General features: G+C 36.3%; 1 protein-coding gene across 5 annotated transcripts in view; it reads left to right on the forward strand.

The window, feature by feature from the left end:
- FYB1 (FYN binding protein 1) overlaps positions 1-12,771 on the forward strand; it is a 170,797-nt gene that overhangs the window by 142,827 nt on the left and 15,199 nt on the right. For 4 of the 5 annotated variants that reach the window (XM_061393664.1, XM_061393668.1, XM_061393669.1 and 1 more), the window contains 5 exons: positions 3,220-3,242; positions 4,293-4,359; positions 5,372-5,509; positions 7,111-7,136; positions 9,631-9,697. In XM_061393664.1, the coding sequence (XP_061249648.1) occupies positions 3,220-3,242; positions 4,293-4,359; positions 5,372-5,509; positions 7,111-7,136; positions 9,631-9,697 (321 nt within the window). The remainder of the gene's footprint in view (positions 1-3,219; positions 3,243-4,292; positions 4,360-5,371; positions 5,510-7,110; positions 7,137-9,630; positions 9,698-12,771) is intronic. The other variant, XM_061393666.1, reaches the window with a different exon arrangement.

Below are 12,771 nucleotides of genomic sequence, written 5' to 3' on the forward strand. Positions count from 1 at the left end.
TCTTGCCTGGAGAATCCCAGGGACCCGGGGAGTCTGGTGGGCTGCCGTCTATGGGATTTCACAGAGTCGGACACGACTGAAGCAACTTAGCAGCATATATATATATATATATTTACACTGATGAAAATACTCAAAAAATAAATAAATCCACAAAAAAGGGATGATATTCTTAAAATGAAGCATTATTTTCATAATAAGTGACTGTTTCCCAAATTAATGCTATTACCTTTTCCATTTTAACTAGTCTGTACATACCACAGGGCTTCCCAGATAGTTCAGCAGTAAGGAATCCACCTGCCAATGCAGGAGATCCAGGTTTGAGCCCTGGGTTGGGAAAATCCCCTGGAGAAGGAAATGGCAACCCACTCCAGTATTCTTGCCTGGGGAGTCCCATGAACAGAAGAGCCTGGCATGTTACATTCAGTCCAGGGGTTGCAAAGAGTAGGACACAACTTAGTGACTAAACCACCACCACCATACATACCACAACTCTACAAGACATCTCCAGTTAGTAAACATGTAGCAGAAACGGAATCTTCTGTTTAATAAAACGGGGTTAGAGGAAGTGTATATAGCTCTACTGATTAATAATTTAAACAAGTATGGCACCACAATATTTACTAGCATCTATTACATTGGAAGGAATGATGCTAAAGCTGAAACTCCAGTACTTTGGCCACCTCATGCGAAGAGTTGACTCATTGGAAAAGACTCTGATGCTGGGAGGGATTGAGGGCAGGAGGAGAAGGGGACGACAGAGGATCAGATGGGCTGGATGGCATCACCGACTCAATGGAAATGAGTTTGAGTGAACTCCGGGAGTTGGTGATGGACAGGGAGGCCTGGCGTGCTGCGATTCATGGGGTCGCAAAGAGTCGCATACGAATAAGCGACTGAACTGAACTGATTCCTTCTTTATGCATATTTAATAAGAAAATGGAAGAAGAGACATCACTTCTACACAAGTTGTTTTGTTTTGTTTTTTGAAACTACAGCTGCTGCTGGCAGAGATCTTATAACAGAATGTGCTTTGTCCTTAGTAGAACAAGGAAAGATGCTGAGTATAGCTGGCAGCTTGTTCCGGCAAGAATAAGAGAAAGCACCAGCCTCTCCTCTCCCTCCCCCATATACCTCCTGGCTCTTATCAGGAGGTTCTTGGCCAGCTCTTTCCCAATTTCTCCAGGGTTAGGAAAACCAACTGTATACCTCACACTCTGAGAGCAGACAGGAGGCTTAAAAAGCACAGATCCTGGCAGCTGTACTTCTCCGTTTCTTCTCAATGAAGCAGTTTTTTGTAATAAAAGTGAAAAGTTGAACAAAAGGAAATTACAAGTGCAAATACCACTCCTTCGTCATATAAAAAACTCTTCTTCTAGGTGTATTTCCCAACCTTTTTCCTGCCATTTCTCCTTTCCTCTTTCTCTTTCCTTGTCTTTTCTCACACTCTCCTTTCCTTCCCTCTGGCTCACCAGATCAATGGTTTATATTCCAAAGAGAAAATGAAGAACTGCTCTAGAAATCAAATAATATATAGTGGCTTTGTTCCTGATTGTGATCACCCAATTCTTTGGAAATTGGATATGAAATCTCCGAGGTGGAATATGTTGTATTTGCCAGAAGTGGCAGCCAACCCCAATTTGCAGTTTTTCTCATAATTCTAAATGCTTGCTTCATGCTCAGAGGAAAGTGTTGAAGACAGTGAGTGTGAAAACAGTTTGTAAGCAAGTAGCGAATATACTTAAGCTTCATCAAAAATCACTTCTATTTGTATATTAAGACATTTATAGCATGTTTTTCTCCAAAGTTCCATTAGTGAAAGTACTTTTTATTTCTAGATTAGCAGTAGACTTTAAAGTTATTCTGACTTTAAGGTTAAGGGTCATATATGATGTATAAACATACTATACGATTATAATATCAGATATCTGTTCTTGGAAGATTATCTAAAAGGCAAAAATGATGACACAGAGGGCACAGCGAGGTGTAGTAAAAATGACATCATCCATACAGGAAAGCAGGACACTGAGATTATTTCATTTTTTCAGTTAATCAAAAGTGGACATGGTCATATCACTTGATTTCTCAGAGCCTCAATTTTTTTTCTGTAAAATGAACTAGATGACTTCCTTTGCTTTCACATAATTCACAGTTTAGTGGGGAAACAGGCAAGAAAACAATTTTAAAAGAGGGGAGGTATAGAATGTTATAGAAAGAAATAGAGATTTAGAGAATTAGGAGCTACACTCTACAAAAGCCCCACGAATAGGATTTCAATTTTTTTTTAAGTATTCCCTTTGTAAAAAATGTAATCCTATTGGACTAAGAGTTAAATGCTGTAACTATAAGGTATTGAGAGGAAATTGAATTTAATGCAGTAACAGTTCTAGAATAATATGCTCTTTTTTTAATAAGTCCATCTATGGAGTGATGTAATACTATATAACCTGAAAATTGCCTTATGGTAAAATGCTAGAAATCAACAATATCATTGTTTAGAAAACTTTATGGAGTACTGAATCTCACTTGATCCTTATTAGTTTTGTTTTGTTTTTTGCTTTGTTACTACTCATCTATTACAATAAGGAACAATTTTTCTTCCTTTTCACATATAACATCTAATAACTTTTTTTCTAATTAAAAAGTACCTGATTTACAATATTAGTTTCAGGTATACAAGTGATTCGATGTTTTTATAAGTTATACTCCATTAAAATTATTATAAACTACTGACTATATTCTCTATACTGTACAATATATCCTTATAGCTTATTAATTTTATACATAGTAGTTTGTCCTCCTTAAACTCCCACCCCCACCCCAACACTGGTAACCAGTAGTTTGTTCTCCATCTCTGCGTCTCTTTTTGTTTTGTAGTATTTATTCGTTTTATTTTTTAGATTCCACATATAAGTGACAACTCTCTGACTTATTGCACTAAATATAATACCCCGCAGGTCCACTGGTATTGTTGCAAATAGCAAAATCTCATTCTTCTTTTATGGCTGAATAACATTCCACCGTGTGTGTACGCTATGTCGTCTTTACTCATCTGTTGGCAGACATTTAGGTTGTTTTTATATCTTGACAATTGTAAATAACATCCTGATAACTGTTGACTGGAATGTTATTTTTTCTCTCATTTAACTGCTCAATATGTACTTCTTCTCCTGATAGCTAAATAATTAATATATCAATTAATGTCTACTCTTTTTCTCCTAGCCACAGTCAGAGTGGAAGTGGAGGTAAGCTACACTCTTTTATCAGTTTCTCAAGTCTTTGACATTCTTGTGTATATTAATGACAAAATGCTCTTGTTTGCAAATAATAAGGAGGATCTTAATGTGGTAGAAAGAACAATAGACTGGGAATCAATAACATGGAGTCCAGTCCTGGCCACTGAGTGACCCTGAGCAAGTCACTTTTTTCTTCCACATTATGGGTCATAGGGTGATTCCACTTCCAGTGTGCCCAGGGCAGTCTTGATTTGTGCAGTTGTCTGAGCACAATTTCTAGTAGTATCTCCCTTCACTTTCAGAAATGTCCCTATTTGGATAATACCTCACATAGTCACCATAGCTATGATTCCTAAAGACTTCTCATTATCCCATCAACAAAATAAGGGTTGCTAATACCTGGCAGTGCTAAAATTATCATCTTAAAAATCTAATTTCAACTTTATTGTACATATATTTACAAAGAAGGTAGTCAGTAAACATTTGTTAAATAAATATTTGTCAAATAGCAAACATAGGATAACAAATCAAGCAAGGGTTTAACTTTTTTAAAATAAAGAAATGAAAATTCTTTTCATTCACCTTCCATTCTTTTCTTTGTCCCAGCTCCCATCAATGCTTAGAGTCACTTTTCATTTGCTTTCCTTTACTTACATCTTGATCAATGCTTTTTTCTGAATCTCTCCTTAGTATTAATTAAGTTTTTCTTATCAACTTTTCCCTTCTTTTTCCACAATAAATTTTAACTCCGTCCTCTGTTTAATTTTACTTTTTCTGTTATTTTCCCCACTCTGTCACCTCCAGTGCACAGTACTCTATGTCATCCCTCATATTTTTACAGTTCACTTTTAAGAATTCCTTATAAAATAATGTTAAAAAATTAATTTACCTCTGTGTAAGAGTGGGAAAATAAAGCTATTTTAATTTAAATAATTGATATGAAAATAAGATGCTTTCTACATCTTATTTCTGCATAAGACATTTATTATCAAATTTTGAGTGAGCATTTGTGACCAAATTACAAAATTAACAGATTTCCCCCCCCTAATTCACATGAAGGGATGTTCCCACCTCCCCCAGATGATGATATTTATGATGGGATTGAAGAGGAGGATGCTGCTAATGGGTAAGAATAATCAGCTTAATTGCCTCTTTGCAAAGTATTGTATATACTGAAATTGTCACTAGTTTTGATTTCTAGTTAGAATAAAAAGCAGAAAGTAGCATTCCCTGTTACATAACCAAAAATGTTTAATTAACAGCAATGGCAAATGAGGAATTGTAATTATACCACACTTCAAATGAAGTGGTATATTGTTTGGAATATACCACTTGGAACCTTGACAACTATGTCAAAAGGAGTGAAATGGAAAAGGGGTAAGGGTTACAAGTATTCAAACTTTTCCCAATCATTTATTTATCAATCAATACTTCATTTTTGTGACAATCTCTGGAAAGTTTATAGTTGCATGGCTAGCCTTTGTGTAATAATCATGTGCTGTGCTGTGCTTGGTCGCTCAGTCGTGTCCAGCTCTTTGGGATCCCATGGACTATAGCCTGCCAGGCTTCTCTGTCCATGGGGATTCTCCAGGCAAGAATACTGGAGTGGGTTGCCATGCCCTCCTCCAGGGGATCTTCTCAACCCAGGAATTGAACCCAGGTCTCCTGCATCGCAGGTGGATTCTTTACCGTCTGAGCCACCAAGGAAGCCCTTGTTTAATAATCATAGTTGTAATCAATCCAAATAAATTGAGATCATATGTTTATCTGTGGCTGTATGTGGCAATATTGAAAACTTAATCCTTTAGGTGTTTAAACTTTTGAAGTGGTGCATTTTAAAATTTAAATACATATTTTAAAATTTTAATCTAATAACAACTTACTTTTAATCATAGCAAAGCTAAATTGATGTTTAAAACTTTTGACTCAGCTCACTGGTTTAAGAAACAAGGTGTAAGAAATCTACCAAATAGGAGAAAATAACTTGCCTACTATTTACCTAGTCGCAGCAGTATTCAAAGACCATGACTTATAAACTTAATAGCTTCAGCTTGTTGAGTACAATAAGTAGCTTACAGCCTGAATGATCAACACAGTATAATTATAAAAAACCTGATCGATGCCTGCATGCTCCAAAGCTCCACGCTACAGGTTGAAGAGAAGAGTAACACCTGGTCCTGGGGGATTTTGAAGATGTTAAAGGGAAAAGATGACAAAAAGAAAAGTATACGAGAGAAACCTAAAGACTCTGAGTCAGACAATGATGAAGGTTCATCGTAAGAGTCAACCAACCACCAAATCCAGTGCACAATAACTACACTAATAATTTCATCAAATGCTACTAATATTTTATAACTGATAACCAAATTCTGACAGTCTTAAGAAATTTTAATGTGTTTTTCCATTAGCCATTCTAGTCTCATTTATTGTGTCACTTTTAAAGTCGTGCATTTACATAAAATCATCATATACATCATTTTGTTTTCCATTCAAACATGCACACACACACACACACACACACATGCGTGCACTCACCCTTCATTTAGTAGGACCTTTTTTTAAGCTGTAAATCACATCTAAAAGGTCAGAATTCCAGCACTATGTTTTATTATATAATATTTTATACTGACTATTCAAAATATACATTCTCTTTTAAAAGTTAATTTATAGAAAAAAAAGGACAAAATTTGGAATTTCTTTCTCTAAGTACAGAATCTAAAGTCTTTGTAACTTTCACAATAATGATATATTAATTCCACTTGAATTACATGTTTGACCTATATTAAAATTCTTCTAAGTATCTTCAGTTTGTATAAATAAGACTAAAGCATACATTTTATCTTTCTATACAAAAATAATCCTTTAGCATAAGTTCCATGTGTATAAATTTGAAGGACCTTAAGTACACTCAAATTTTCATTGTTTTATATATGCTAATAGACTCACCACACTTTAACAGAAGTCTTTATAAGATAATTGACATAGAATTCCTAATTTTAAATCCTTTTGTGAGACACTAAAACAACACTCAATAAACGAGATACTTAAAATTGTAAGTAAACGTAGCAGATCTTCTCTTCATGTATCATTACTCAAATGTAGTCCTCACTTAGAAATAAAAGCAAATATTTTTTTGCTCAATAACACACCAGCTAATTCTGATTTTAAATCACTTTTACTAATGACCTCTCACACTTTAGTGTAACTGTGCACCATTCTTCCAGTTATGTGTATATGTGTGTTTAAAGTTCAGAAAGTAATAAAAACAAAGGTCTTTTTCTGTTGCAACTAAAAGTCATCCAATCCTGATTTCAAATCACTTCTATTAATAAGTTCTCACTCTCTAGTTTCAGTGGATATTCCTCTCTTATTCACCTTTCTTCTGTTTGGGGATATATATGTACATATTATCAAACAATATTATGTCATACTATGATCTTCATATGACCATACAATATTATGGTCATATGAAGATTCCTGTGACTTTTGTTGTGACTCTACATTTCTATTCTTTGAGTCAAACAAACAGTTTTTGTCCGGAGCTACACTGCAGTGACTCCGAAATATTTAGACCATTTCATTTACTCTGGTATGATAATATGCTCAAACTTCATAGAACAAATTCAAAAACATTGGTCCAATGGCTGTGAGAAAAATAAACCAGTGGATGTCATGATTCTTTATTTGTTTGGCCAATACCAGAGTTCACAAAAAGTCTTGCTAAATTCCAAATTGATTGACAAAAACTTGGGACTCAGCAGAGAAATGGAGGATGAGAAAGGAATAATACTCAACAGATTAATTAGCCTTTATAAGCCTCAAGGCTGTTACTTATTCATGCCTTTCCTAAATAATTATGTTCTCATTTTCTTTCCAGTTTCCCTTCTCCTCCTAAACAAGTGGGTAAGTAATAAAAACTAATTGTGTTAATATATTTTATATCTCACTTCTTGCAGATAGGGTAGCAGAAGCAATTGCTTTAGTCATGCTATCTGAATTAAAGTCCTGACTCTGAAAATAATAAATTGTGTAACTTTGTCAAGTAACTGCACCTGGGATGGTCAGTTTCACAGTTTCTCAACAGTAAAATAGTGGGAAAAGGAAATTTTCAACTTTCAGTGATTTGTTCTTGCAGTCACAGGATCACTATGGAGAAAGGGACGAGTGAGTAGAGATGGGCCCCAACGATCCTCATGGATCCCACCCCAATTTAGTCAGAGTTTGATGTATTAGATTTCTGCAAAAAGATTTCTAAACACGTGCCACACTGTGAGCAACCAAGATCCTTCTGAATCTAAATTTCTATGATTTTTAAAAATGTATCATTTATATTGTCTTTGGAAATTTTTCCACTGCTAAATGTGAAATAGTTTTTTCTTGGTACAATTTTGATCATCTTATTTTTTACCCCTGCTGAGACTTAAAGGATTTTTCTTAAATTTTCTTTGAAAAAAATAAAATGTCTTGCAAGAATATTCAGAGGCTTTCAAAAGTTTATTTTAATTTATAAATAAATTGAAAAAGCAAACCAAACACAATCTATTCTTCCAGACTGTTTATCTGACTTTGTTTTCATCTAACAATTTGAAAATATGTAAGGCTGTAGCTCAAATTGATTAATAACTGATGATGAACTTACATCTTAACTTATAATTTTTAAAAAGTACTCAGGAAACTTAGCTCCACAAAGAGTAGGTATGCTGCTGCTGCTGCTAAGTCGCCTCAGTCGTGTCCGACTCTGTGCGACCCCATAGACGGCAGCCCACCAGGCCCCCTCATCCCCGGGATTCTCCAGGCAAGAACACTGGAGTGGGTTGCCATTTCCTTCTCCAATGCATGAAAGTGAAAAGTGAAAGTGAAGTCGCTCAGTCGTGTCCGACTCTTAGCGACCCCATGGACTGCAGCCCACCAGGCTCCTCCATCCATGGGATTTTCCAGGCAAGAGGACTGGAGTGGGGTGCCATTGCCTTCTCCGAAGAGTAGGTATAAAATGGAACGAATGTGATCAATTAAGTAAAACATGTGTTGCTCATTTTGATTTTCTTTTGTCTTTATTAATTATGTCTTAAGTGCATGTGCATGGAACAGTAATTTTTCCTCTTCTGAATATCAGTGATATGTCATTATTTTTTATATATTTATTCTAGATTGTTCAGGTAGCTGACCAAGTTTTTATACTGTGAAATTAGTTAATCTGAGTGGAAGGAAAATATGCACATATAAATACAGCATGTATATGTGTGTACATGTATACAGAAAAAGGGGGAGGGTTAAAGGAAATCAAATTCTTGCCACTATTAGAGAGCATTTTAAACTTTCTGTGCTAATCATTCCTTAAAACATTTGTACTCCTTTCAAGCCATCTCTTCAGCTTAATTTGCTGTGGGGCAACTTAATAGGTGCAGAAAGGAAGCAGCATTCCTCCTAACTTTAATAAGAAGTCTAGAAGGAAGAAAAGTGTCTACATATTGGAAAAATCCTTGAGGCAGTTAAGGTCATAGTCACTTTTCCACCAATGCTGCTGCTACTGCTGCTAAGTCACTTCAGTCGTGTCCGACTCTGTGTGACCCCATAGACAGCAGCCCACCAGGCTCCCCCATCCCTGGGATTCTCCAGACAAGAACAGTGAAATGGGTTGCCATGTCCTTCTCCAATGCATGAAAGTGAAAAATGAAAGGGAACTCCCTCAGTCGTGTCCGATTCTTTTCGACCCCATGGACTGCAGCCTACCAGGCTCCTCCGTCCATGGGATTTTCCAGGCAAGAGTACTGGAGTGGGGTGCCATCGCCTTCTCCAATACTGATTCTCAAAACGTTTGGGTATCCCAAGCACCTTTTATTTTCAGGCAGTGCCAGAGGTAATATTACTATAAGGGAAAAGTTAATCAAGAACAGATCAGTGAGTAAAAAAGAGTTATAGACAAATCGATAGATATGTAAATAGATACATAGGCAAAGACATAACCATATGAGTAAAATGATAGCTATTATCATAGCACCCCAAAGGTAAGTTTCTTGAGTGCTTTTTAAATATCTTTACCTGCTGCCGATGGCCAGAAATATTGACTTGTTTGTCAGCAATCAACTGATCCTGCCGTTCATCATACTTGTGGATCTTCAAATAATCTCAGTCACTACTTGAGGGTTTTTCCCTGATAACAGTAGTTATAATCATTGTCACTGTTGTTGCTGAGGGAATTTTAACACATGCATCAAGGAAGAGAAAAATCTTTCCCCTTTAAAGAACAGATGATGCATCCAGGAGAAATGTACAGAGACCTTGGGGAAAATTATTTTGTTGTCCTCAAAACAATCTTTATATTAAAAATATCACTGAATGCTCATATCGAAATGTCCACTAACAGTGTTTCACCATTTGCTCTTCTGTCTTTTGTTAGACATGGGAGATGAAGTTTATGACGATGTGGATGCCTCTGATTTCCCTCCTCCCCCAATAGAGATAAGGTAATTAAAATGCTCTCATTACAGTGAAGTAATGAAAATCAGACAGTTCAAGAACATTCAATTGGATAAAACCCCAATGGGGTGTGTTTGTACTGTGTACCATCCTGTTGGCTCTGTTCTCCTCTCCCTGGTCCCAGCTCTGCCGTCTGCCAGGTTTGTGAATGGATGGATAGCCCAGGTCCTCCTCCTCTTTCTCTCTCTCCCCTCCCCCACTTCCCCTCCCCGCTTCTCCAGTGGTCCTTCTGGTCCCCTGGTCATCCTCTGCCCTGTGACTCACCAAAGTCTACGTTCATTTATTCTCTCATTCACTGGTAAAATATCTGAAAGCCTGATAGCAATTGATCTCACTAATTCATCCCCTCCCTTTATTTTTACTTTTCCCCAACATTGTCTTGAAGACATTGCTTACTTTGTATCTCAAATCCTAACCCACCTGCTTCAAACCTCCTCTGTCCTCAAGAAGATTGTTTTCTTTTTGTGAAAAAAAATGAGAGCAAGAATTGTATTTTGAAAGGACTCTTAAAAGTTATATCATACTTTTACAAAAGCATCAGATTCTCAAAGATTCCATTCAAACTAACAACAACAAAAGCAGTCAACAGTGAATAGTGACATTCTTTAGTTTCCCTAAGGCTTCAATTTAATTTTAGACAAAAACTGTAAGAAAATCTAAAATCAGTTAATACTAGAGGAGTACCTTTTGAAAATTCTTCTGAAATAGAATGTAGTATGGTAGAATGCTTTCTTGTACTCCAGTATGTGAGATGATCTGATACATGCTAAAAGCAAGAATACCTTTAACTTTTTCAAGAAAAAAGAAAGATGAATAAAAAGATCTCAGAATTGATCAGTTAAAGGATGAAAGTAACATCAGTGGAATATAATAAGTGGTGTCTTCTGAGCTGTACTAGTAAAAAATGCATGCTGCTGCTGCTAAGTCGCGTCAGTCGTGTCCGACTCTGTGTGACCCCATAGACGGCAGCCCACCAGGCTCCGCCGTCCCTGGGATTCTCCAGACGAGAACACTGGAGTGGGTTGCCATTTCCTTCTCCAATGCATGAAAGTGAAAAGTGAAAGTGAAGTCACTCAGTCGTGTCCTACTCTTAGCGACCCTATGGACTGCAGCCTACCAGGCTCCTCCATCCATGGGATTCTCCAGGCAAGAGTACTGGAGTGGGGTGCCAAAAAAATGCATGAGTGAACTCTAAGTAAATATTTATTTTTTACCAACATTATTAAGCTAATTTTATGGAACAAGATGCAGTGCCAAGATCAAAGAAACTGAGGGGGAAATATGTTATTTATATATGAAGATCAAGTTCTACAGGCAAAACACACCAGAAATGTGAAAGGAGAATCATTCTCCGTTTTTAGTGCTCTGTGAAAAGAAAATCTAATAGTCTTCCCCATAAGGAAGTCACTTCTATCCCTGACAGTTTTAAATGCATTTTTGTGTTTAATATTACTGTAGAAATGCCACCACATTCCACTAAATAGCTCTCTAGGAACCCAGAGTCATCCATTGGCCCTTTTTTTTAAGCAAAATAAGCCCCAGCTGATTCAACATTATGCAATATGGACTATTTTCTTTCCCATTGCTTGTTTTCAGAGTTAAAGACAATTGTGTATTCTCTAAAATAGCATTGCATTTTTAAAAATAAATTTCAATAAATTATCTTTAACGAGAATTTGTGGGGCCTTTTTAACATTCATGTGTGTTCTGATTGCTCCAGTGTACTTATCTGGGCCAGGGATTCCATCACTGCCCAGGACACCAGCAGACAGAAGATTGTATTGTTCAGTTGCTCAGTTGGGTCCGACTCTTTCCTACCCTGTGGACTGTAGCCCACCAGGTTCCTCTGTCCATGGAATTTCCCTTGCAAGAATACTGGAATGGGTTGCCATTTCCTTCTCCAAGGGATCTTTCCAACCCAAGGATGGAATCTGTGTCTCCTGCATTAGCAGGCAGATGTTTTACTACTGAGCCACCAGGGAAGCCTGCAGACAGAAGGCACTGAGGGACAGTGCAGAACTTAGGGCAGGGCAGTGTATACTAATTCACTTCCCAGTGAATAAACTCAATTTTAAGATTGAAAAATTAAGACTCAAATATTTTAAATAGCTCAGTTACAAACAAAGCTTTATCTTAGGTAATCAAAATAAAAATTAATATCAGTGTTTAAAACTGTCATTATTCACAAATATTCTGCTTTTTAAAATCCCTTTCTACAGAGATTCACAGCCTTTTCCTAACAACCATATTTAATCCTGGGGAATGGTTCACAACCTTGGTTGCAGATTAAATCACCTGGGAGCTTTTAAAATATGTGTGTCAGTACCTGGACCTCACTCAAACTAATTAATTAGAATTTTTAATTAATTTAATGTAATTAAAATTTCTAGGATTTAGACAAGGGCAGTGGTATCTTTAAAAAACTTCCCAGGTGATCTATTTGTGACCAGGCTGGAGAATCACTGCCTTAAACCAGTTCACTTCTCTTATAGTAATTGACTCTAGTTGGTATCATGAGATACAACCCTGGCTTCATTTTAAGTAGATATAAAAAAATTAATATATAGATAAATTTTTAAGCCATGAAAATCAGTCTTTCAAAAAGTGTTCTTTGGAGGGGAATTCCCTCATGGTCTAGAGGTTAAGATTTAGCACTTTCAGTGCTGCGGCATGGATTCAATCCATGGTCAGGGAACTGAGATCCTGCAAGCTGCATGGTGTGGTCAAAATTTTTTTTTTAATATTCCTTTTTTGAAAAGTTTTTCTATGACATTAGCCAAACCACTTGATTATCTAGGAAGGATTGAAAATATAGGGGATTCAAGAATAGGTTGGATCATCTGAAATTGCTGATATGTAACAATGTAACTATACTTTGGTCATTTTATATTGTTCACCATGATAATCTCAAGCTTCCATTTTAACTCAGCCTGTACTCTCTTGAAGAATATTCTACATTAAGAAAAGTCATCATTTATCACAGTGAATGTACTAGATTTCTAAGAAAAATAATGAATTGAAAATGAAATTTAACAGAAATGTAATGCTATGAATTCTCCAT

The sequence above is a fragment of the Bos javanicus genome, chromosome 20 (assembly GCF_032452875.1).
Source record: "Bos javanicus breed banteng chromosome 20, ARS-OSU_banteng_1.0, whole genome shotgun sequence".
NCBI classification, from domain to species: domain Eukaryota; kingdom Metazoa; phylum Chordata; class Mammalia; order Artiodactyla; family Bovidae; genus Bos; species Bos javanicus.